Here is a 24,718-nt window from a genome sequence, read left to right as displayed (position 1 = left end):
TCATCAATTACAGTTCCATGTTTCCTTTTTTTTCCCAATAAAAATGTGTTTAGTTTTAACTTCTAGAGGAGAAATATAAAATTGACTAAAATTGACTAAAAAATTACACATACAAGTAGGAAGTCATACTTTAGGAAAACAATAATTCTTTTGTATTTGAGACAGAAGATTGTTAAATCTTATTTTTTTTCCTTGCTCCTTTTTGGCCTTAATTGTAACTAAGAAAATGCTTTTGGGGGGACCTTTGCCCAAGCCATCCTTTTAACTGTGGGTTCAGAATGAGAGCGAATACTTTTTTTGTTTATTAAAAAAAAGTGTTGGTGATTGAACTTGTTAGTTTGAACTTTTCCAGCATTTTTAGATTCCTCAGTTCAATGTTTTTTGTTTTTTTATTTTTTTTAGTATTATATTTTTATTTTTTTTTTGCTTTTAATGCATTTTTTAATATCACAGACTTTCTAAAGTACATATTTAAATACTTCTTTGTTTTAATAATAATTTTTTATTATGTTAATGTAAGTCACCATACAGTACATCCTTAGTTTTTGATGTAGTGTTCCATGATTCATTATTTCCGTTTATCACCCAGTGCTCCACGCAATATGTGCCCTCCTTAATAACCATCACTGGCCTATCCCAATCCCCCATGCCTCTGCCCTCTGAAGCCCTCAGTTTGTTTCCCAGAGTCCATAGTCTCTCATGGTTCATTCCCCCTTCTGTTTACCTCCCTTTCATTCTTCCTTTCCTTCTCCTACCGATCTTCCTGCTATTTCTTATGTTCCATAAATGAGTGAAACCATACGATAATTGTCTTTCTCTGCTTGACTTATTTCACTTAGCAAAATCTCCTCCAGTCCTGTCCATGTTGCTGCAAATGTTGGGTAATCGCTCTTTCTGATGGCTGAGTAATATTCTATTGTATATATGGACCACATCTTCTCAATCCAGTCATCTGTTGTAGGGCATCTTGGCTCCTTCCACAATTTAGCTATTGTGGACAATGCTGCTATGAACATTGGGGTGCATATGGCCCTTCTCTTCAATACATCTGTATCTTTGGGGTAAATACCCAATAGTGTAATTGCTGGATCATAGGGTAGCTCAATTTTTAACTTTTTAAGGGACCTCCACACTGTTTTCCAAAGTGGCTATACCAACTTGCATTCCCACCAACAGTGTACGAGGGATCCCCTTTCTCCACATCCTCTCCAACATTTGTTGTTTCTTGTCTTGTCAATTTTTGCCATTCTAACTGGCGTAAGGTGGTATCTCAGTGTGGTTTTGATTTGAATTTCCCTGATGGCCAATGATTTTGAACATTTTTTCATGTGTCTGTTAGCCATTTGTATGTCTTCATTGGAAAAGTGTCTGTTCATATCTCCTGCCCATTTTTTGATTTGATTATTTGTTTCTCATGTATTGAGTTTGAGAAGTTCTTTGTAGATCTTGGATACCAGTCTTCTATCTGCAGTGTCATTTGCAAATATCTTCTCCCATTCCATGGGCTGCCTCTTAGTTTTTTTGACTGTTTCCTTGGCTGTGCAGAAGCTTTTTATCTTGATGAGGTCCCACAAGTTCATTTTATTTTTTGTTTCTCTTGCCTTTGGAGATGTGTCATGAAAAAAGTTGCTGTGGCCGATGTCAAAGAGGTTGCGGCCTATGTTCTCCTCTATTATTTTGTTGGATTCCTGTCTCACATCAAGGTCTTTCAACCATTTGGAGTTTATCTTTGCATATGGTGTGAGAGCGTGGTCAAGTTTCATTCTTTTGTGTATAGCTGTCCAATTTTCCCAGCACCATTTATTGAAGAGACTGTCTTTTTTCCACTGGATGTTTTTTCCTTCTTTATCAAAGATTAGTTGCCCAAAGAGCCAAGGGTCCATCTCTGGGGTCTCTGTTCTGTTCCATTGGTCTATGTGTCTGTTTTTGTGCCAGTACCATGCTGTCTTTGTGATCACAGCTTTGTAATATAGCTTGAAATCCGGCATTGTGATGCCCCCAGCTTTGTTTTTCCTTTTCAACAATTTCTTGGTGATTTGGGGCCTTTTCTGGTTCCACACAAATTTAAGGGCTGTTTGTTCTAGTTCTTTGAAAAACATCATTGGTATTTTGATTGGGATGGCATTGAAAGTGTAGATTGCTCTGGGTAGCATAGACATTTTAACTATGTTTATTCTTCTGATCCATGGGCATGGAATATTTTTCCATCTTTTTGTGTCTTCCTCAGTGTCTTTCAAGAGTGATCTGTAGTTTATAGAATATAGATATTTTACCTCTCTGGTTAAGTTAATTCCGAGATAACGTATGATTTTTGGTGCTATTGTAAATGGAATCGATTCCCTAATTTCTCTTTCTTCAGTCTCATTGTTCGTGTATAGAAATGCAACTGATTTCTGAGCATTGATTTTGTATCCTGCCACATTATTGAATTACTCTATAAATTCTAGTAATTTGGGGGTGGAGTCTTTTGGGTTTTCCATATAGAGTATCATGTCATCTGCGAAGAGAGACAATTTGATTTCTTCTTTGACGATTTGAATACCTTTTATGTCTTTGTGTTGTCTGATTGCTGTTGCAAGGATTTCTAGTACTATGTTGAATAATAATGGTGCGAGTGGGCATCCTTGTTGTATTCCTGATCTTAAGGGAAAGACTTTCAGCTTTTCCCCATTGAGAATGATATTTGCTGTAGGCTTTTCATATGGTTTTTATGAGATTGAGGAATGTACCCTCTATCCCTACACTCTGAAGGGTTTTAATCAGGAAAGGATGCTGTATTTTGTCAAATGCTTTTTCTGCATCTATTGAGAGGATCAACTTCTTGACTTTTTTCTTGTTGATATGATCTATCACATTGATCAATTTGTGAATTTTGAACCACACTTGCATCCCAGGGATGAATCCCACTTGGTATTGATGTATAATCCTTTTAATGTACTGTTGGATCCTATTAGCTAGGATCTTGTTGAGAATTTTGGCATCCATATTCATCAGGGATATTGGTCTATAATTCTCCTTTTTGATGGGGTGTTTGCCTGGTTTGGGGATCAAGGTAATACTGGCCTCATAGAATGAGTTTGGTAGTTTTCCTTCTGTTTCTATTTTTTGAAACAGCTTCAGGAGAATAGGTATTATTTCTTCTTTGAATGTGTGGTAGAATTCCCCTGGGAATCCGTCAGGCCCTGGACTCTTGTATTTGGGGAGGTTTTTGATCACTGCTCCAATCTCTTCATAATTAATTGGTCTGTTTAAATAATCAATTTCTTCCTGTTTCAGTCTTGGTAGTTTATAGGTTTCCAGGAAGGCATCCATTTCTTCCAGGTTGTCTAATTTATTGGCATAAAGCTGTTGATAAAAGTTTATAATGATCCTTCCTATTTCATTGGTGTTTGTTGTGATTTCTTCCCTTTCATTCATAATTTTATTAATTTGGGTCCTTTCTCTATTCTTTTGAATAAGTCTGGCCAGTGGCTTATCGATCTTATTTATTCTTTCAAAGAACCAGCTTCTAGTTCTCCTGATCTGCTCTACTGTGCTTCTGGTTTCTAATTCATTGATCTCTGCTCTAATCTTGATCAACTGCCTTCTTGTGCATGGGTTAGGCCTGTTTTTCTGTTCTAGCTCCAGGTTCTTGAGGTGAGAATATAAAAACTGCATTTTAGATTTTTCTGTTCTTTTGAGTGAGGCTTGGATGGCTATGTATTTTCCCCTTAGGACTGCCTTTGCGGTGTCCCATAGGTTTTGGACTGATGTGTTTTCATTTTGATTGGTCTCCAAAAATTGCTTAATCTCCTTTTTAATTCCCTGGTTTACCCAATCATTCTTGAGCAGGATGGTTCTTAGTTTCCAAGTGTTTGAGTTTCTTCCATATTTTTCCTTGTGATTGAGTTCCAATTTCAAAGCGTTGTGGTCTGAGAATATGCAGAGAATAATTTCAGTCTTTTGGTATTGGTTGAGACCTGTTTTGTGTCCCAGAACATGGTCTATTCTTGAGAATGTTCCATGGGCATTAGAATAGAATGAGTACTCTTTGGTTCTGGGGTGTAGCATTCTATATATATCTATGAGGTCCATCTGGTCCAGCTCTTGTTTCTTTGTTGATTTTCTGCTTAGGTGATCTGTGTGTTGCTGAGAGTGGAGTGTTGAGGTCCCCTACTATTAACTTCTTATTATCTATATGTCTCTTTTTTCTAGTTAAGAGTTGGCTTTTGTATCTAGCTGCTTCCCTGTTGGGGGCATAGATATTTATAATTGTCATATCCACTTGTTGAATACATCCTTTAAGAATAATGTAGTGTCCTTCTGTATCTCTAACTACAGTCTTTAGTTTAAAATCTAATCTGTCTGATACAAGAATTGCTACCCCAGCTTTCTTTTGAGGTCCATTGGCATGAAAAATGGTTTTCCATCCCTTCACTTTCATTCATAATTTTATTAATTTGGGTCCTTTATTCTTTTGAATAAGTCTGGCCAGTGGGATGTATCTTTAGGTTCAAAATGAGTCACTTGTAGACAGCAAATGGATGGGTCATGTCTTTTCATCCAATCTGCAACCCTGTGGCATTTTATGGGAGCATTTAGGCCATTCACATTGAGAATGATTATTGAGAGATGTGATTTTAATGATGTCATGTTGCCTGTGAAGTCTTTGTTTCTGTAGATTGTAAATTTCTGTTCTGTATCACTCTTGGGGTCTTTTTACTTTTATAGAGCCCCCCTTAATATTTCTTGTAGGGCTGGCTTGATGGGCACATATTCTTTCAGTTTTTGCTGGTGTTGCAAGGTCCTTGTCTCTCCATCAATTTTGAATGACAGCCTTGCTGGATAAAGGATCCTTGGCTGCATGTTCTTCTCAGTTAGAGCTCTGAAAATACCTTGCCAACTTTTCCTTGCTTGCCAGGTTTCTGTAGACAGGTCTGACATTATTTTGATGTTCCTCCCTCTGTGCGTGAGAATTCTCTTCCCCCGGCCCCTTTCAAGACTGTATCCTTGGATCTAATATTTGTGAATTGCACTATGATGTGACGTGGTGTAGGTCTGTTCTCATTGATCTTGGGAGGGGTCCCCTGCCTCTTGGACACTAATGCTTGTTTCCTTTACCAGATTAGGGAAGTTCTCAGCTACAATTTGTTCAAATATCTCTTCTAGACCTCTCTCTTTCTCCACCCCCTCGAGGATGCCAATGATTCTGACATTGGAATGTTTCATTGAGTCAGTAATCTCCTGTAATCTACGTTCTTGAGAGTGGATTTTTTTGAGCCAAGTTTCCATTTTTTCCTTCTCTTCTACCATCCCATCTTCCAATTCACTAATTCATTCTTCTGCCTCATTTACCCTGGCCATCAGAGCATCTAGTTTAGACTGCATTTGATTCATAGAATTTTTAATTTCTGCCAGATCGCTCTCATTTCTGCCCTTAGAGATTCTATATTCTTGTTAATATTTTTGTTAATATTTTTTTCAAGCCTACGCATCATCTTGACCATTGTTGCTCTGAAGTCCATTTCTGACAATTTGGTTATATCCATATTCATCAGTTCTGTGGCAGAGGCCATAGACTCTGTATTTTTTCTTTGTTGGGGGGGATTTGTCCTTCTCGTCATTCTGATGAGGAGAGGTTGCGGGGATGCCCAGAGCCCAAATTATTGACCGGGACCCAGGCAGTGTGCACTTGTTTAATAGGGACCTTAGGGATGTGGGCTTCTTGATTTTTCAGCCTGCCTTCTGGGGGAGGGGCCTGCCGTGCTGATACTCAGGCAACCCTGTTTGGGTAGAGTCGCCATGTCCCCTGGGAGGGGGGATGGGGATGGGCGCAATGTGAACCGGTATTTCCGGGCTTTTGTTCTCTGACGGCTTTCCCTGGAGGTTTTCTGTGACTCTTCTGAGAGAGCAGCAGTGGCCATATCCTAGCCACTGTCTCAGAACAGAGAGATCATAGTCCACTCTCCACTGAGCCCTCCTGGCCACTTTAACTCTGTTTCCGTTGGTGCTGCTAAAAACCCCGCAGCGTCCCGTGTTGTGCGCCCCACAGCCACTCTCCCAGCCCTCGCTTCCAGGGCCAGCACATCTCTGTCCTTTGTGCTTCTAACACCGCCAGCCACTCCCGGTTCCCGCGCATGCTCCTGAGGTCCCTGTTTCAGTGTGGTTTATGCACGCTCTGAAGTGCGGGTTTTCAGGTTGGATGCGCCTGTGCTCCCGAGCTCCCAGTCTCAGTCTAGTTCGAGTGTGCGCTCCGGAGCTCTGGTTTTCAGTCTGATTGCACACGTTCCCAGGCTCATGGTCTCAGTCTGCTCTCTCACGGGTGCCGGTCCGGGAGTCTGGCTGCCTTCCCAGTGCAGGAGGCTACTGCTTGCCGGTGCTCGAGTGCAGCGGCTCCCTCCCCCTTCCATTTATCTTCTGATATCTGTGCTCAGATTCATGGCTCCCCGCTTCCTACCTCAATATTCAGCGCTGGAGATGTTCGTTTGTAGAGATCCAGATGTATTTTCCTAGGTCTTGGGCTGATTTCATGGGAGTTCAGATATCCAGCTCGATTCAGAGGACCAGCTGAAAAAAGGTCCCCTACTCCTCCACCATCTTTTTCTGACCCCAGTTCCTTGTTTCCTAAGCTGCGCTTGGTTCCCAAGGTAAGTCTCTGTTCCAGGAAGCCGTGACTCCCACTATTTCCCTCTCACTAATCTTGGAGGCAGTGGTTTGCCCTGTGTCCTCTCTTCTACTACAGATACATGATGAGTTGTTGAGTTTTAAGTCTGTTCTGCTTTTCGCTTGCTACTGGGACAGAGTGGTGGCCTCTAAGCTATTTGCATGAAGAACCAGCAACTAGATGCCCCTCCCCCCCTTTGCTAGTTTTTCCCAGTTAAAGTAGGGAGCTGACTGAAGAGTATTAGTTGATGTAATTGCACAGAACAACAGCCGTTTTGGAATCAGACCTTGCACCATTACTGTCCTGCCCTTGAGGGAGAACACAGTAAGTGGTAGCAGGGAAGATAGGCAGGGTTTATTTGTTTAGACCCAGTGTACCAGCTGAAAGGTGGAGATAGATTCAGGGCTGGGAAGGCTGTGTGACTAACACCATGCATCCTGTGAGAATTCATCTCTCAGCATGAGTTTGTTTGGTCCCTTCCAATTTTTATTTACTAGTGACTATATGATATTAATTTTTGCATTTATAACAGTTATTCTCATACCTGTTCATTATGTGGACTTCTATGAACAATTTTCCTGATAACCGTAATATTCAAATGCCACTTTTGCTTGAGCATGTCAAATTCCCTACTTAGAATATCATTTGTTCTCCTACCTGATCATTATACTGACTTTTTAAAAAAGATTTATTTATTTATTTTGGAGATAGAGAGTATACTGACTTTTATAAATATCTTCTTCAACTACAGTTTTGTTGCTGTTGTGGAAGTGTGTAATAAGTATTGTAATGTATCATCCAGATTCATCCTGTAGGTCTGTGGCACCCATTCCCACACCTGTGGGGAGTAATGGCTGTGGACACCTTACAGCTGAGTATCTTTGGAAATTTCTCTAGAACAAAGGAAGCTGCCTTGTTCAAGTGTCCCTTTCCCTGGAGACAGGTCACATTGATGTATGTGGGGGTACAAAGACCCTGCCTCCTTAGTTCAATCTGGAAAACTCTGAATAGCTCTTCTAGCTCCAGGACTTCTTGCAGGATTGGCTGAGGCCCTATTACAACTGTACTGCAGTTCAACCTACTCATTTATGGGTGTTCAGCCTGTGAGTCTGTTTGCTGGGGAACCCAGGTTAAATAACTAGTTGGTCAGTAGTGGTCTGAGATTCTACAGTGGAATTTGGGGGCTGGGTCAACTACTGGCAGGAGGGCAATGACAACCCCATCCCTGATGGTGGGTAGACTCTGAGCCTCTGGCATGCTGTAGCAGTGCAGTTAGAACATTCTCAAGTGGTGAATTGAGATGGGTTACAGTAAAGGAATATTCTGGTAGGATCAATGTCTCAGGCATTTGAGAAGTTAAGGTAAATCAGTGATTATTAGGCTAGTGGAATCAGCTGGCTTTTGGTATGTGTAAGCAATGGATTGGAGAAAACAATTAAAAGCTAAGGATGGCTAATCATGAATTTAAGGTGAAATGTGCAAAGCAGAGGGCTGCCTTGGCAACATACAAAGAGAATTTTATCTCCTACAAGCAGAGGAAGAGAAATTTGAGGATCAACTCCAGGGTTTGACTATGAGCATAGTGGAACTTCAGAGAAGGTTGAATTTTCAACCCCAGCAAGTCTACTTTAACAAGATTAGGGTCCTGGATAGAAAACAGTAGGACCCTGAGACTTGAAATGGGGACATCTGTGTTTATATCTTTAGAAACCTTGAATCTTCAGATATTCTTAAACTCTGGACCCACAGAAGTGGCCCATCCACACTGTTAAATGCTAGTCCTCCTTGCTTCTTGACAGACAGGATTTCAGAGACAATGTACACACTCCCTTTAGGAACTATCCTTACCTACACTCCTGGATGCCTGATCAAGAACTAGTGTTAATTCATGACATAACACAGCCAGGGAGTGCTGGGCATGGTAAGGGAGCAAAGAGAATATATATATGCCCAAGGAACTACAGGGCAAGGCTAATATGTACTGGCAGGAGCCAGGAGGGTGTGTGTAATGTATTTATATCCTGAGGGTGCTGGATCAAGGGGTGGAGATAGAACATCAAGTTGGATAAGGGAGAATTTATCTGCATGAGAGCACTCTTCCAGGTTATAGGATTTAACACCATATCAAGAACCTAGGAGATGGAGCTAATATGCTGCTCGGATGGCTCTTGGAATCTTGGGAGAAATGAGAGCCCACATTAAGTGAAGTAGAAATGTCCAGAGTCCTGTGGCAGACAGTAGAGGCAGGGATCAAAAGGCTGAGAGATCAGGGCCTGCTCGAGTAGATCTCTAAATATGTCTAGAACACTCACCAGCTGACTACACTCTATAGGAAAGCCTGATGGACATGTTATTCACCAAAGTGGTGAGGAATTTGGAAGACACACAACTGTGTGTCTGAGAAGCTGATTGATCACTGTCCTGTTTAAGTTCAGGCTGGTAAAAAGACCATGTGGTAGCACTTAACTCTAAACAAAGGTATGTGCAGTTATCATAATGAAGAGCATTGTCTGCTTGGCAGCCAGTGGGTCTGACCTGCATAGAATACTGGTGAAGGTATAAAAAAAAAAAAATCAGTGTTTCCGGGGACAGGATAGATGAGGAGAATATTACTTATAAGAATATTACTTAATTCATATTCACAAAAGAAATCAAGAATGGATGATCAAGATGCCAAAGCAGACACCCAAAGGAAAGTTATACTTTCTGGACCCACTGACACAGGAAGAAGGCTGATCCCCACGAGGAAGGAGCCTATAACACCATGGCAGGTAAATATAGCGATAATTCCTCAATCCTTTCCCAAAGGGACTTAGAATATTTACCCAGGTAACTGTCCATTGGGAAGCAGGTAATAGCTAGACACTTTAAGGACTAGTGGACATGGTGTCTGAGTTGACATGGATACCTAGATACCTGAAACATCATCATACTACCCTTGTCAGAGTGGGGATATGTAGAGGCCAGGCGAGAGATGGAATCCTGGCCCAAGACTAGATCACACGGATTCACTGGAGCTATAGACTCACCCTGTTATTTCCTCAGTCTCTGAATGTATAATTGGCATAGACATACTTGGTAGCTGACAGTGTATACATGCTGGCTTCTAAGCCTGTGGGGGTAGTTGTTTTTATAATTTCCACTGGGAAGATTTAGTGGGTGCATCTGAAACTGGCCTCCACTCCACTGTCAAAATGAATTAAAAACAATATATTTCTCGAGTAGAGGGGTGGTGACAGATATTAATGTCACCTTTGGAGATTTAAAGGATGCATAGGCGGAGCTCCTTATCACATCTTCATTGAATTCACCAATATGGCCCCTACAAAAGCCAGATTGGATCTTAGAGGTTAGTAAATCCAACCAAAGGGTAGTTCCAATTATAGCGTCTATATCTTTGCTAGAGCAGAACCTCAGGTACAAGGCCGATCTGAAAAATGCTTTATTTTCCATACCTAATAGGAGGATAGAATCAGGTCTCATTTGCATGAAAGAAACAACAGTATATATCTGTGGTCTTACCCCAGGGCCCTGTTAACTTTAGCACCTTCTGTCATAATGTGGTCCAACAGGACCTGGACCACCTGGAGGTCCCATAAAATATCACGTTGATTTATTGATGATACCATGTTATTTGGACCAGACAAACAAATATGTTGGAGGCCTTGGTAAGATACATGGTAGGAAATGACCTGCAGATTCATTTTCCCAGCACATTAGTGAGGTGACCAGGATATCCCTCCAATGTGAAGAAACTCCTGCCATTAAGAATGAAGCACAGTGCTTTGATGGTGCCTCTGGTTCAGAGGCAGCATATTTCACACTTGGATGTACTACCCTGATAACATTTCCCAGCTGACACAGAAGACTGCTTGCTTTGAGTGAGGGCCAGAGGAGGAAAGGCTTTGGTGGCAGCTCAGGCTATTATTTAAGCCCTGCCAATTGGGCCTGCATTTCAGCAGACTTTTTGATAATGAAGTATTTGTGGTGGGAGAAGATGTCCTGTGGAGATTATGGAAAGCTATTGTAGAGCAACACAGTGTAGACCTCTCCGGTTTTGAAATAGTGGCACACCATCTGCAGTTATTGTAATGCAGTAGATATTGTAATGTGTTTGCGGTAGCGAACTATAAACCAGTTGGAAATAGCTCTTGGTTTGCTGCTGGATATGAGTGGAGGTGGAGTGTCTTACCTTGAGACACAGGGTGACCTTGCAGCTAGAGCTGCTCATCGTTAGCAGAACATTGTCAGACTCTCAAAGCTATAAGGTCAGACAGCAAACAGTAATCCATTTTAAGAAGGGAGTGGCATATCTAGGGTCAGGCATGAGCTGGTGGTCCATAGACACATGCCATCTAAAATGGCGTACCAGAGCCTCTCATTCATTTTACAGTCATGAGGTGTTCTTTAAGATCAGCTAATGGAGGGAGAATAAAAGCAGAGCTTGTTTCACATATGTGTAGGCTTGATATATAGGGGCAGGCTAAAAAGGATTCCTGCTATCCTACTTGGGATAACTCTGACAGTAGTGAGGGAAAATTCTCCCAATAAGCACAGCTTCAGTAATCCACTTCATGTAGAAAGAAAAGCAGCCAGAGATAAAAATATACGTGGACTCCTGAGTTTAGCTAATGGTTTGATGGTTGGACCAGGGTGGGGGTGGATGTGAAGAAAGGAGAAATATTAGAATATTAAAGAAAAGAATGGGAAAGAGGCATGTGGGTAGAACTAGCAGGTGGGAAAAAAATGTAAAAGTCTTTTTGTGAAATGTTAACTCTTACCAGAGGGCATCACCCAAGGAATAAGTACTAAACACTAATGGACACATGTCTTGGCCAGTTGTTGTCAGCTATCCTTTGCCATCGGTCTCCCCAGTGCTGGCACAATGAGCTGTATGGTAGAGGTGGAGGTTATGCATAAGCCTAACAGTATGGGATCTCATTCACCAAGACTGTTAGAGCTACTGTCGCTGCAGAATGTCCAAAACCTCACCAAGACACTTCTTTCCTACATCCTCTGTGAAGCAAAAGCCTTAATCTGTGTGTGGGTAAAAGGCCTTTGCATCTGGGGGAAGTGAATAGAAAAAATCCTCTAACTCTGAGGGAAGCACATGTATATATTTGTTCCAGGTCTAGAACTGCAGCTGGAGGAGGGGTGGGAACACTGAAAATAACACGTACTCAAGACTCAGTGACACAGCGCATGTCTAACACTGAGTGTTCATCAGAACAGAGGCTCCCATCGCACCCCTCCTCCCCAAACACCAGGGCAATTAAGTGTCAAATAACAAATACCAGCTGAAAACTCCTGGCGGAGGGGGGTGTGTGTGTCGCAACAGTATGGAGCCATCCCTTCTCTAATCCCTAAATGTGAAGGGTAGGTCTAAGACTGAGGGATGATAAGATGTTAGGAAACCCCTCTAGCAAATATGTTGCTACCCTAAATACAAGAGATTGCTAGAGTATTTGAAGGATGAAGTGTATTGAGGGTAACCATAGCAATAACAAACCTCTGAACACACCCTTCTCCAAAGAAGATATACAGATGGTAAATAAGCATATGAAAATATGCTCAACTTCATTAGTCATTAGGGAGATGCAAATTTAAACTACAATAAGATATCACTTTATATATATTGGAATGGCTGAAAGAAGTAACTGATATTCCAGATGCTGACCGCGATTGGAGCAACTGGAACTGTCGGCAACCGCTCATAGATATGCAAAAATCTATAGTCACTTGGAAAACAGTTTTGCAGTTTCTTACAAAGTTAAATATGAACTTACCATATGATATAGAAATCCTTCTAGGTATTTATCCAAGAGAAATGAAAACTTGCGTTCACACAAAATCTGTATGGAAATGTATAGTACCTTCATTCATATTTGCCTCACACTAGGAACAACTAAAATGTCCTTCATGTAGTTAACAGATAAACTGTGGTACATTTGTACCATGAACTACTACTGAGCAATGGAAAGAATGAACTATGACTAATACAACAAGGATGAATCTCAAATTTGCCTTGCTAAATGAAAGCAGCCAGACCCCAAAGGTTACATGTTGTGTATCATATAACATCCTAGGAACACTGTATGGAGGGAAAACGAATCAGTGATTGCCAGGAATTAGGGCTCAGGGGTGGAGGCGGTGCATGAGGGAATTTTTGCTGTGATGCAACTGTTTTCTGTCTCAACTGTGGTGGTATTAAAAGGCTCCATTTATTTTTTGATACCCATAGAACTCTACATCACCAAGGGTGAATTTTATAGATTGTAAATTGAAAAAAAAGAAAATCTCAAATTGCAAACAAGTTGAGGTGACCAAAGGGAAACTTTGATAAGTTTAATGAGATAAAAATTTAAAACTTTACTAAAACATCATTAATATAAAATAAAAACTCCAAAAAATTAAAAGATGAACAATAGACAAAAGATTAATATAATTAATATGTCAAGATTAAGTATGTCTCAAATTAAGAGGCACAAAATAGAACCTGAAAATTTTCAGAAAAGGAAAAACAGTGGCTATTAAAAATAGAAAAAACCATTTTATTCTTACAAGTAATAGAAATGCAAATTAAAGGAAATGTAATATGTCCAATATCAAGTTAGGATAGGCTTACAAAAATATTAAAATCTAGGTAAGACTGGATTTGTAGAATTGTAAAGGGTGTACCTTTTTGGAAAAGGAATTTTGCAAAGTATGTCAGTAGCCTTAAACATATTTTTATGTTGATCCAGAAATTCTCCTTGTAAAGTATTCTAAAGAAATAGTTACGTGTATATAATATATGTGGGCTACATGTATATATACAAATATATATAAGAAATAATTATATTTATATACACACAAAAATGCCAGTGGAAGAGATATTTATAAGAGAATACATTTGAGGGGGCGCCCGGGTGGCTCAGTTGTTAAGCATCTGCCTTTGGCCCAGGGCATGATCCTGGGGTCCTGGGATCGAGTCCCACATCGGGCTCCCTGCTCTGCTGGGAGTCTACTTCTCCCTCTCCCACTCCCCCTGCGTGTGTTCCCTCTCTTGCTGGCTCTCTCTCTCTTTGTCAAATAAATAAAATAAAATCTTTAAAAAAAATAAAATATATTTGAAAAAATCTAATTTTTAAAGTAGAAAAATGTCTTAATTTAAGATATATTGTAAAATGGAGTATTATGCAAGTATATAGTGTTAATTTAAAGCACCTTAATGATAATTATGACATGAAAATAGTGAAGATAGAATTAAATATCCTATGTCAACATATGATAGACTTCACCAATGTATTAAAATTGGCTATCTCCACCTGGTGGAATCATAAGTAAATATTATTTTCCCTTTCTTTTTAAAATATGTGTCAGCCCTGCCCCAAAGAGAATTTTTAAATTTTTATAACCTGAAAAAAAGTACTTTAAAAAGTACCTTGGGGTCTGAAGAATCTTCTAAGAATCTTCTTTCTGGTCCTGAGCTACATTGATGGAGGTGAGGGGGCAAAGAGTAGCTCTTTTCCCTAGTTGTTCTAGGAAAAGCCTGGTTTTTTAACTTAACCACTTGGCTGCTTTGGCTAGTATAAAGCAGGTTCCAGGATCCTTTCTTAGAAAGCTAACTCAGTCTCACAGTTGTTATCTCAAACTGGGAAAAACATGGGGTGTATGGTATGGGACTGAATTGTTTTCTCTAAGGATGTGAAAATAGAAAATATCTTGTTAAAACTGTTTGGGGTGCAATCTGGCAATATTTAACAAAACAAAACAAAAACACAGACACAAATCTGTCAACCCATCAATCTCTATCCTGGAAATCTAATCCCTAGGAATGAAAGCGCTGGCATCTAAAGATACATATGCAGTCACTTCTGCTATAACGCTTTACTTTAAAAATGTGAATTTGTTCCAGTGCAATTGATATATTAGGGAACACTTTGAGCATAACATGAATTTTGCTTTGGCTTATGCACAATTTCCTTTGCAAGAAATACTAAGGGATGGCAGGAAACTGCACCCAGCTGAACCAAGCTGCCTGGGAAAACACAAAACACAGACATCTCATACATCTCCAGCTACCTCAGTTCTCTGTGTGTGTTAGGAGCCACACCCGTCCACATCTGGTGTTAAACTTTCCATCTGATTCCAGATAACCCTCCTTCTATCACTTCATAATAACTCACAAGCTACAGTGCTTCTGATGCCCACTTCCTAAAGCAAATTTCAGGTCTTTTTGAAGGTTGAGTGCTGTATCTATTGTATTTATGTATTTCTTATCCACATCTGTATAAAATTGTTCTACCATTGTTTTTATTGATTCCTATCTTTTTAAAAATGTTGTCCCCCCCCCTTTTTTTGGTATATTGTGCCTCTAACCCCATACCATGAGAAGCCCTGTAGTTTTTATTGCTCAATTTTGTATAGCCAGGTGATTTTTAGGGTAAAAGGGCATAAAATAATTAATTAAATGCAACTAGAGCTTTTAAAAATAAACATAATCCTAGACAATGAGGGCTTCTTAATTTGTTGCAGGATCTGGATTCATAAATAATTCCCTATAATACAAATCAGATTGTGACTTCTCAGGGGCTGATAGGCTTCCCCAAAAGACAAATGGTGTGCTTTAGGAGTGTAACTGAGGGGCAAATACTGTACTGGCTTAACCTCGAAGTGTTTTAGACATTTTGGGGAAGATGAGGTGCACATAGAAAACATCACGACAGAGAAGCATGTGACAAATGTTAAATAAGAGTTGGAGTGGGATATCCTAGGGTTTAGAAGATTCCGTTTCTGGCTGAAGTCTGTAGGAAAGCATCATGAAGGAGATGGATGTAGGATATCTTTAAATTATAGATGGAACTTTTATGTGAAAGTTTTAAGAGCAAGGTTTCAGGGTTTGAGGAAACAAAATATATGTTTTAAATAGTAATAGTCTGGAGGAGTTGAGTTTAGGTTTATTTTATAAACATGTGAATATCAACTTAATGTGGTAGCTAAGTACCAACCAGAAATCACAGATGAAAAGATGTGAGTATACGTGGAGGTCACGTTCTGATTTCAGGAAAAACCACATTAGCCACTTCTCTTATGTTCTCTCATTGCATTTATTAGAAGAACCACTCAGGTAGACTGGCCTTCAGAGTTCTAGTTATAAACCATACGTTATTGTCTGGGGCATTGAGCAAGGCACTTTACCTCTCTAGCTGGATGTTTCTCCTCCTCGAAATGAGGATGTTGAATAAGATGGTCTCAAGTTTAGAATTCTGCAGTTCTTTGACCGATAAGTTTCCATGGATTTGCAGGAATCGTGCTGTTTTATGCCTGTCTTTAACTTTACCAAAATAAGGGTTCTTAAGACCTGGATTTATTTGTCATAAAAGAGTAGTCATCAAATGGAGTCCCTTATTTGAATGAAAGGAGATCTGTGAACTGGCACATTCTGATATGCAGGCTGATACCCACCAATTCAGTTCATTCTCTTTGCAGGAAGAAAGTATAACCAGTTGGTGTAATATCATAAATTATACATTCACTATAGCTATTCAGAAATTGTGGAACTTTTTCCCCTTGAAATGTCGCAATGATTTTGACAGTGAAAATTCATTACATGCAGCCATGAATATTAATTCTTGCTCTCTTCCAGAGGCCACAGAGAGGCACCTACTCATGTTTCCTCTGTGCCCATGATATTTCTTAAAGACACACATACATTTCCCACTCACAATTTTGAAAACATTATCTTTAGGAAAAAGAAATGCAAATAATATATGAAAATCAGAATTATAAACAGTTCACTGTGTGTACATATGGCTTCTTATATTTAGGAAGTAAGTTATAAAATATCAAAGCTGACTTCTCTTTTGGCGTTAGTGAGAAAGGATTGGAACAAGCCTTTAATGGAAGAGTAATAGCCTGTAATATGTTTTACAAAGTCATTAGCAATGTCTTAATAGATTTATTTTCTATTTGAAATTGTCATGTTGGAGGTTAGGGTTAGGCCTATTAACCCAGTCTCCTTTTCTGTTGAGCGCATTGTAGTAGGTGGTCTCCAAAGCCTTTTAGCTTACAAGCTTATGATTCTATGCCCGTTATAAACCGTTTCCTTTCAAAAAGTCATGAATTTGTAACAGATGGAATATACATGAACACAAAATTTCTTCGAATGGCTCTCAGTTTAGAAATAGGTCTCGGAAATGTATGAAATTTGGTTTTGCATAGTTTAATTTGTTATGAATTCTTGAATGATTCAAAACATACTTTGCCATTCAAAACATTTCCAAAATGACTCCTAAACTGAGGAAGAACTTGTCATGAAATAGTGCAAAGTAAACATAAAATCATACCTATGCTGTAATAAACATTATTGAAGGGAGGGAGTGGTCTCTCTCAGCTAGCAAGTGAGGATATTTGTTTCTGGTGTTATTATTTTTGCTGACTTACAACGGATTGCTATGACACTGTTGTCTTTTATGGATTCTCACTTTATATTTTTGAGACTGAAATAGTCTATCAATTTTGGATTTAAAAAGAAGGCCAAATTCCTAAGTGCACATTGCTACTAGTGTTGCTGTAAGAATTAATAAATAACTTTTGAATCAAAATATAAGGGTACTTAGCAGTAGCCACAAACCAAAGTATCCTCAAAATTCAGTCTTTTCTTGTCATTGTTCCAAGTTCTCAGTCTAGAGTTAGGAGAATGCTGGCTTACCCTGCTTTCTGCCTATGATTTCTGTGTTCTGCTTTGATTTTCTTGTGCTTTCCCTCAATGCAAAAACTATCTGATGGAATACTTTGTTGACCCCTATTCTCATTTAAATGCAGATTGGGGGTTGGCTTCCACTTCCCCTTGGAGCAGGTATACCCCAGCTGACACTGATCAGGTGGCTATATTGGTGGGAAAAGGAGAAGAGGAAAGGATGTGCTATCCTGGGCTTTGCTGCCTGATTCAGAGAAGAGAGCTTGTCTGCAATTATTTTACATTGCAGCTTAGTGATTTGCTTTGTCCAGGCCAGTTTGGAAGCCTCTCATGACCGTTATTGTTTGTTTTGATTTATGTTGGATTGAGAGAAATGTTGAAGCTTTTATTTTATTTTTTTTCTGAACAGTTGCATGTTTGTGTTTCAGTTTTACTGTTGGAATTGTCATGCAGCCTGAGCCAAGGTTATTTGGTCCTATTGGCTTTTGATTTCACATATGCCAAGGAGTCTGAAGGAGTTCCAGCAGACAATTTGTTGTTTTTCAAAGTAGTTAGTTGTTTGTCAGAGTTCTGATCATGCCTGGAGGAAGCTCTTCTAAGGCAACTTGAGAAAGCTATTACAATAAAAGGAATTTGGAAACATGAGTTCTGTTGCTGGACTCAATCACTGAATATTTTGGATCAGGGTCTCCGCTTTCTCCCTCAGTTTCTCCATCTGGACTATGGGAATGTGATACAATACAGGGATGGTGTGATAGGCCATAAGTTTGAATTATAAGGTCTTGGCAAATATTTCAAGGTCCCTTTTAAAAGATGCATATTTGAAGCTACACTTAAGTAAGCAAAAATTATTTAAGATGTTCATTCTGAAAAAGCACCATAGGAAGATATAAACCAATAACCATGCCTGAAACATTATTCTAGAAAGCCAGATGCAAACTGTATAGAAAACAGAGTCAAGTGTGATGCACATGGAGAATTCTCATCAGACAACTGAATTAAATGGCAGACGGACATGTAAAGTCTTGGTATGTGGGGAGATTTAAAATGTAGGTGTTCACATTTAATGCAAGGAAGGTATTTTGTGGCTAAATTTTCCATTGATTTGGATTATTGCAAACACACAATAGCTACATTACTCTGCTTTTCCAGTGATTCTCATAAAGACATTTTGTCTCTGATAGGAACAGAAGTAAATTAAGTTTGGGACTAGAAATTTGGGCCTCGTGTTATATGGAATTCTTTACAGGAGTCATGATACTCGTTTGGCGATTTCTTTTGCACGTGCTTCCTTTTCATGAGCCTTCTTGCTTCTTGATCTGACCTTTTCAGTACCACATTAAACTGTCAGTTTCTAGTGCTTATTTGGAACATTTTCAGAGTGAGCATATGGATTTTATAGTAAGTCTTTATAACACCATTTTGACTCCTTGGTAACTTTTTCTCATCATAATATTATTTGCATTATATTGAATCACGTATATTTTGCTGGGCCAGCATGAGATTAGGATGTAATATAGAGAACGTGTTTTAAAACCATTTATATAAAAATGAGAATCTGGATGAATGCCACTGCAGTCTAGCTATGGCAGGATATATAATGCACGGAAAATAATTTGAAATGATTTAGTAGGAAGAATAAAACATCTTTACTGAAATCCAAGGGGCAAAGGAATACTTTTCACTGCAGTTTTTTAGAACTCAAGCAAAGAACATGAATATTTATGTACATTCTTATGGAATACATAAACTGATATCATTTAATTTGGATGTTCCAAAATAACTTAATAGAATACATGGACAGACAATTCCCTATAGTTTAGGTACCTAAAACCATGAGATTTTTATTTCTCTTGAAATTCTCATCTTTGAAAACAATTCTGGAATGCTAATTAACAGGAGGTCTGTCAGGAACAAGCAGAACGTAGATTTGATTTGGTTTCAATTCATTCATGCTCTACCCAATACTGGATTTAGACAATGAAAGGTCTGCCTGAGGACTGCATAGTGGTCAGGTCAGGACCACCCACATGTTAGATGGTTAGTGGAATTCATGCAAAGATCATCTAAGGACCCCCACCAACAGCTAATTCCTTTAACACCATCTCTTACATAGTGATTTAGAATTTATAAAATGCTTTCATATCCATTTCCTCTTTTGAGCCTTACAAGATCTTTTGACTAAGGCAGATAAAAATAATCCAATTTTGTAGGTGGGGAAATTCAGGCTTGAAGAGACTAAGTAATTTGCCCATTTTACAAAACAGTAAGTGGTACCAGGGCTCATTTGCAGTTCTTGGGACTCTGAGTCCAGTGCTCAGCCTGCAGAAGACACAAATAAGATAAGGCAGGGAACATATCTGTGAATTATGGAAACAACTACTTTTTTTCATCTGCGCTTAATAATAGACTGAAGTACTCTGGGCCATCTTAATTACTTAAATATCCAGATGCTCAAAATTCTCTTTAGTGCTGCCTAACTGATGTGGCCACTTCTGTTTTTGTCTGAGGGATTGGAAAAAATCTTTCAGTATTCCAGGTCATTAGTAACACCAAATGTGCTAGCAAAAGTGTATGATAGCTTTCAGTTACAGAGTGCAATTCTTGTCAGGTGAAAATGGCCCCTGTTGTATTTGTGTTTAATGAGGATTATGGTTTGTTGCTGAGTTAAGGAACATAAAAGGAAGAGAAAAGCCATTGGCATGGCAAGCACTTTCTCTCTTCCTGCACGGCTTCTCCTCTTATCAACTTGTCTCCAAAAATTCTGGGCATGAAACAAAAGGGGTAGACTGGCAACTGCTGCTTGTGGAGTCAGAATTGCTTCCCAGATGGCCCCTTAAATTTTGATCAGTGCTGTCTCAACTTTTAAATGCTTTAACCTTCCTGCTAGAATCTTGATTCCTTCCAACCGCTACAATTCTGACTTAACCACCTCGAAATGCCATGCCGTATAACCCTGGGAAATGCCACTTAAAGCTCAACTATTCTTCAGGGGAATCTTATCTCTCCTATCCTGGTCAGTTAGTGTTTTCCTCCAGTGGGCTGTCTCACAGAAAGTAGGAAATCCACAGCCTTTTAACCCAACCTGAAAGGGAAATTTCCCAGTAAGATGTAAGGGAAGAAAGTGAGCCAGGAAAGAGGAAGAGATAAAAAAAAAAATGACTCTAAATGACAAAAGTAAGCAGTTAACAATTCTGTGGTCACATAAATAGTTTTGGTCATAGAAATTTAAAGAGAAATATTGTTCAGTTTACAAATGTCTGTGTGTATATATACACACACACACACATATATATATAAAGATTTATATATATATATATATATATATATTTTATAGAAAAGATCTTTGGGATTTTTGAAATATTTCTCTTTTACTAATTTGATCATCAATCAGTAGTCCAGAAAGTTAAAATATATGTGAAGGTAAAAGTAATTGATTAATTTTTCTTAGGGCATCTAATTTTCATTTCCTTTTTTTGGTTTATATGCAAATCACTGCATATTTTGCTGGGTGGGGTGAATCACAGGGAGAGAGGATATGTGCGGATTCCTAGCCTCAAGGTGCTACATTAAAGGAAGATAAGAATAGCTCAGTTAAAACAGATTGGGACTAAGTTACAGTAGTTTGCTGCACCCCCCTACCTCCCATCAGTTACCTGCAGTCAGCTTCTGTCCGGAAGCAGGTGATCCTTCTTCTGACTTACTTTCAGAAGGTCATTAGTAGCGTAATGCTACATCACAGTGTCTACACCATTCACCTCACTTTGTTTCATCACGTGGGCATTTTCTCATTTCACATCATCGCAGGAAGGGTGAATTCAATACAATAAGATATTTTGAGAAAAAGGCATGTTCACATAACTTCTTTTTTTCAAACTGTATCCAACTTTATTAAAGTTACTTTTCATAAACAATCACGGTATTTCAGGCAGGACATGGGCAGTCAGTTTTTAAGAGTATATAACAAATTTCACTCGTATGTGGGATTTAAGAAACAAAACAGATGAACATAGGGGAAGGGAAGGAAAAATAAAATAAGATGAAAATTGAGAGGGAGGCAAGCCATAAGAGATGCTGAACTGTATGAAACAAACTGAGTGTTGCTGGAGGGGAGGTGGGGGAGGAAGGGGTAATTGGGTGATGGGCATTAAGGAGGGCACGTGATGTGATGAGCACTGGGTGTTGTACACAACTGATGAATCAGTTCTACCTCTGGAACTAATAAAAAAAAAAGAGTATACAACAACTTTCAAATTCCCTTCTTCAGTGCACTACCAAAATCAGAAAGCCACTATAAAACTCAATGCAGTCTTCATGTGATGCTCTGAACAGGGAAGGTTTAGAGTGAGAGCTGACAGTTCACATTTGGCACGTTGTTCAACAACATTTCACAAGCCAACCCAGACTTTCAGGAAATGAAGTGAAAATGGCAGAATTATCAATCTGAAGATCCACAGGCTAAGAAAAGAAGTCTTTTGAGGGATGACATCTCCATGGTGACACTGCCAAGTGCAGATTACCTGACATACTGGGAACCTTGCTTGGTGTCAGGTTCCAACAGGTCTCTGGGTTTAAGGGAATCAAATCTATGATGAAGGCAGAGAGGGAGAAGAGGACATAAAAAATGAATTTTAGTTTTTCCATACCACAAGGCATTTGTGCCAAGGTGGCTAAAGTGAATCAACATCAAGGAATCCATCCTCCTGGGAACCAAGAGGAAGTTTCTCAAAACCAGAAGGAAAAGGTGTTTGCCTCCTGTATCAATATAGCTTCGGAGATATTCTGTTAGTGACATATGCCCTTCCCCCAAAACAATGAAATGTTCTGGGGCTAACAACATAGCTTAAAAAAAGGTAAAAAAAAAATTCTGCATTTTTATAAAACTTGATAAAAAATAGTGTTTCAAACTGTACAGTCATCAGAAGTACACAGTTATCAAACCTGCTCATGCTTCACTTGGCATCTCCAGCACCATCAGCTTTCTGTGTCTGGTCTGCAAATCATCTCTGTTTTGCAGGGTTATTCCCATCCTTGCCAACATCAGCTTTCCCCCTTTTCCCTTTGGGTACCTTCCCTCCCTTCTTTGAAGGGGCCTTTTTAGGTTTGGGCTCTGGCTTTGGAGGAGCACGTTTAGGAGATAATCTTGCAGATCTTCTCTGTGGCTCATCTTTCACCTCGGTTTTATCTCCTTTAACATTCTCTTTCCAGCCTTTCTTGGGCATGGTGGTGACAGCGGGGGACATAGGTGCTGGACACGGGCGTGCAGCAGTATGTGGGCTTTGGTCGGTACATGGGTCGTTCTCACCTCTTCTTCTTCACACTGTTCCACATAAATTTTATTGTAGTATACTATAGTTATTCTTTCATCATTAGTTACTGTTATTAGTCTCTTACTCTGAATTTATAAATTAAACTTTATCATAAGTATGTACGTATAGGAAAGCTCATAGTATATATGGCATTTGATTCTCTTTGAGGTTTCAGGCATCCACTGGGAGTTTTGGAAATTGTCCCCCACAGATATGGGGGAACTACTGTATGTGCTAAGACCGTGAAAGTTTACAGACCACAGAGAAGGGAGACAAGGTTCTGTAAAAGACATAGGCTTTTCTTGAGACTTACTAAAGGTCATGAAATTTTACTCATTTCGTTGAGTTTTCAACACTTTTATTTTTCTTCTACTTCTGTCAAGAATTATTTTCAAATAAGGGTAATTATTTGGAGTGAAACCTGAGATAAAGCAGATTCTGCTCCTTCAGCTGAATAAGTGTCCTGGATGCCAGGCAACTGACAGAGACCTCTGATTGGTCAGGCTGGTGAGATATCACTTGTGATCCTAGTTGAAGGGATAACAGCTTGGGACCCATGTTTCATTGAATACTTGTCAGAACTCATGCTGGGATTCTCAGAATCCGCTAGATGCCACAAGTATAATAACTAAAGACCTGTGGCCAGATCATTTAGAGAGCCCTAGAAAAGCAGACTTTCTCCATTAATGTCTTACATCTGGTAGGCTATATTCAGTATAAATAGACGTATCCCAGCACTTGAGAAGACATCTTTAAGGTTTCGAGGCTTTCTTTCCCTTCAATAGTTTGACTAAATTTTTATGTGTTTGTTTTTTCAATTACATATCAAAGGTGAAAAATCACTTGAATCACTAAACTAATTTAGCATAACTGGAGGTTACTGAAGTGATCTATGTCATCCTTCATCCTGCCTTCTGGAGGCAGGATTCATCAGTTGTTATAGACTCCATGCCTGTTAAAAAGGTACTTGTTAGTTTTTAGGACTTCACGGCTTTTTTTAAATAAAATCCCGTGACTTCCCTCAAGCAAGAAAATGATAGAAAATTGGAATTGTCTGTCATTTCTTAATTCTCAGACTCAAAAAGAGAGGCAACTGGAATTATCTTTCTCTTTCTGTGTGTTTCTGGTGTGTGTGTGTGTGTGTGTGTCTATGTGTGATACACCACAAAATTTTTTTTTATGAGGAAAGAAAAGAATACTGGTCAAATAACTACATAAGAAAATTTCAGGGGAAGATTTTTCGTCTTTTCTTTGGGTGGAGAGATGCACATAGATAGTAGTCTGTTCTATAAATAGAAAGAATGTTTTAGGTCAATGACTTTGTTTCTACCGTCATCTACCTCAGAGGAGAGGAGGACTTCCTGAGTGCAAACATATTTTGTGGGGTCTTTGTTGGGAAAAAAAAAAACAGTGGAAAGAATGGATACTTGGAAAATACATATTTCAAACAGTTGGACAAGGACAGCTGGTTCATTTTTTTCTTCCTGCCAAGCCATTTCCACTTACAATTCAAAAAACCACAGTTTGATATTGGATTTAGAACCAAGTTTTCAAAGAAACACATTGCCAGGGAACATGCATGGAATTCCCACTGATAATAACATTAAACACAAAAGATGGAATCTGACCGCCCACGATGGTCTCTCCTTCTGGCATATCAGGTAACCAGCTAACAGCATATCTTTGGACATACCAAATTTATTGCTAGACTGTAAGCTGCTTGTGGATAGGTGCTGGCTTGATTTATCTTTTACACAACTGTGTAAATAACAGATACTCAATAATTATCTATAGAACACTATATTTAAGTCTATAATTTCAGTGAGACTCCTGTGTTAGCAGGGTCTGCTAAGAAGCAGATCTGCTAAAAAAAAAAAAAAGATACCAAGACAGAATTAAACTTGCAAGAAAATTTTAGGGGAAATGCCTATGAACAAAAAAGGGGAGGAACCTGGGAAAGCCTGCGAGAGACTTCAGACTATAATGCACATCTGACCCCAAATGAGGGAAGGTAGGAAGGAAGTTTGGGTAGACCTTGGTGCCGTTCTAGACCAAAGTGCAATTCTTAGAGCAAAGTGCAATTCT

General features: G+C 39.2%; 1 protein-coding gene and 1 long non-coding RNA gene across 4 annotated transcripts in view; one reads left to right on the top strand and one right to left on the bottom strand.

Annotated features, from left to right (window-relative positions):
• LOC117801776 overlaps positions 1-24,718 on the top strand; it is a 611,477-nt gene that overhangs the window by 29,364 nt on the left and 557,395 nt on the right. The gene's annotated exons all lie outside the window — the stretch shown is intronic.
• Positions 22,325-22,546, bottom strand: LOC109489291 (non-histone chromosomal protein HMG-17). The gene has a single exon (XM_019797343.1). The coding sequence runs from the start codon at positions 22,544-22,546 to the stop codon at positions 22,325-22,327; it is 222 nt and encodes a 73-aa protein (XP_019652902.1).

The sequence above is a fragment of the Ailuropoda melanoleuca genome, chromosome 1 (assembly GCF_002007445.2).
Source record: "Ailuropoda melanoleuca isolate Jingjing chromosome 1, ASM200744v2, whole genome shotgun sequence".
NCBI classification, from domain to species: Eukaryota; Metazoa; Chordata; class Mammalia; order Carnivora; family Ursidae; genus Ailuropoda; species Ailuropoda melanoleuca.
The sequence above is the reverse complement of the archived record's forward strand: the minus strand, read 5'-3'. Positions and strand labels throughout refer to the sequence as shown.

Bases quoted from the DNA above. Each gene is read 5' to 3' on its own strand.
- LOC109489291 (XM_019797343.1), bottom strand. From the start codon at position 22,546: ATGCCCAAGAAAGGCTGGAAAGAGAATGTTAAAGGAGATAAAACCGAG.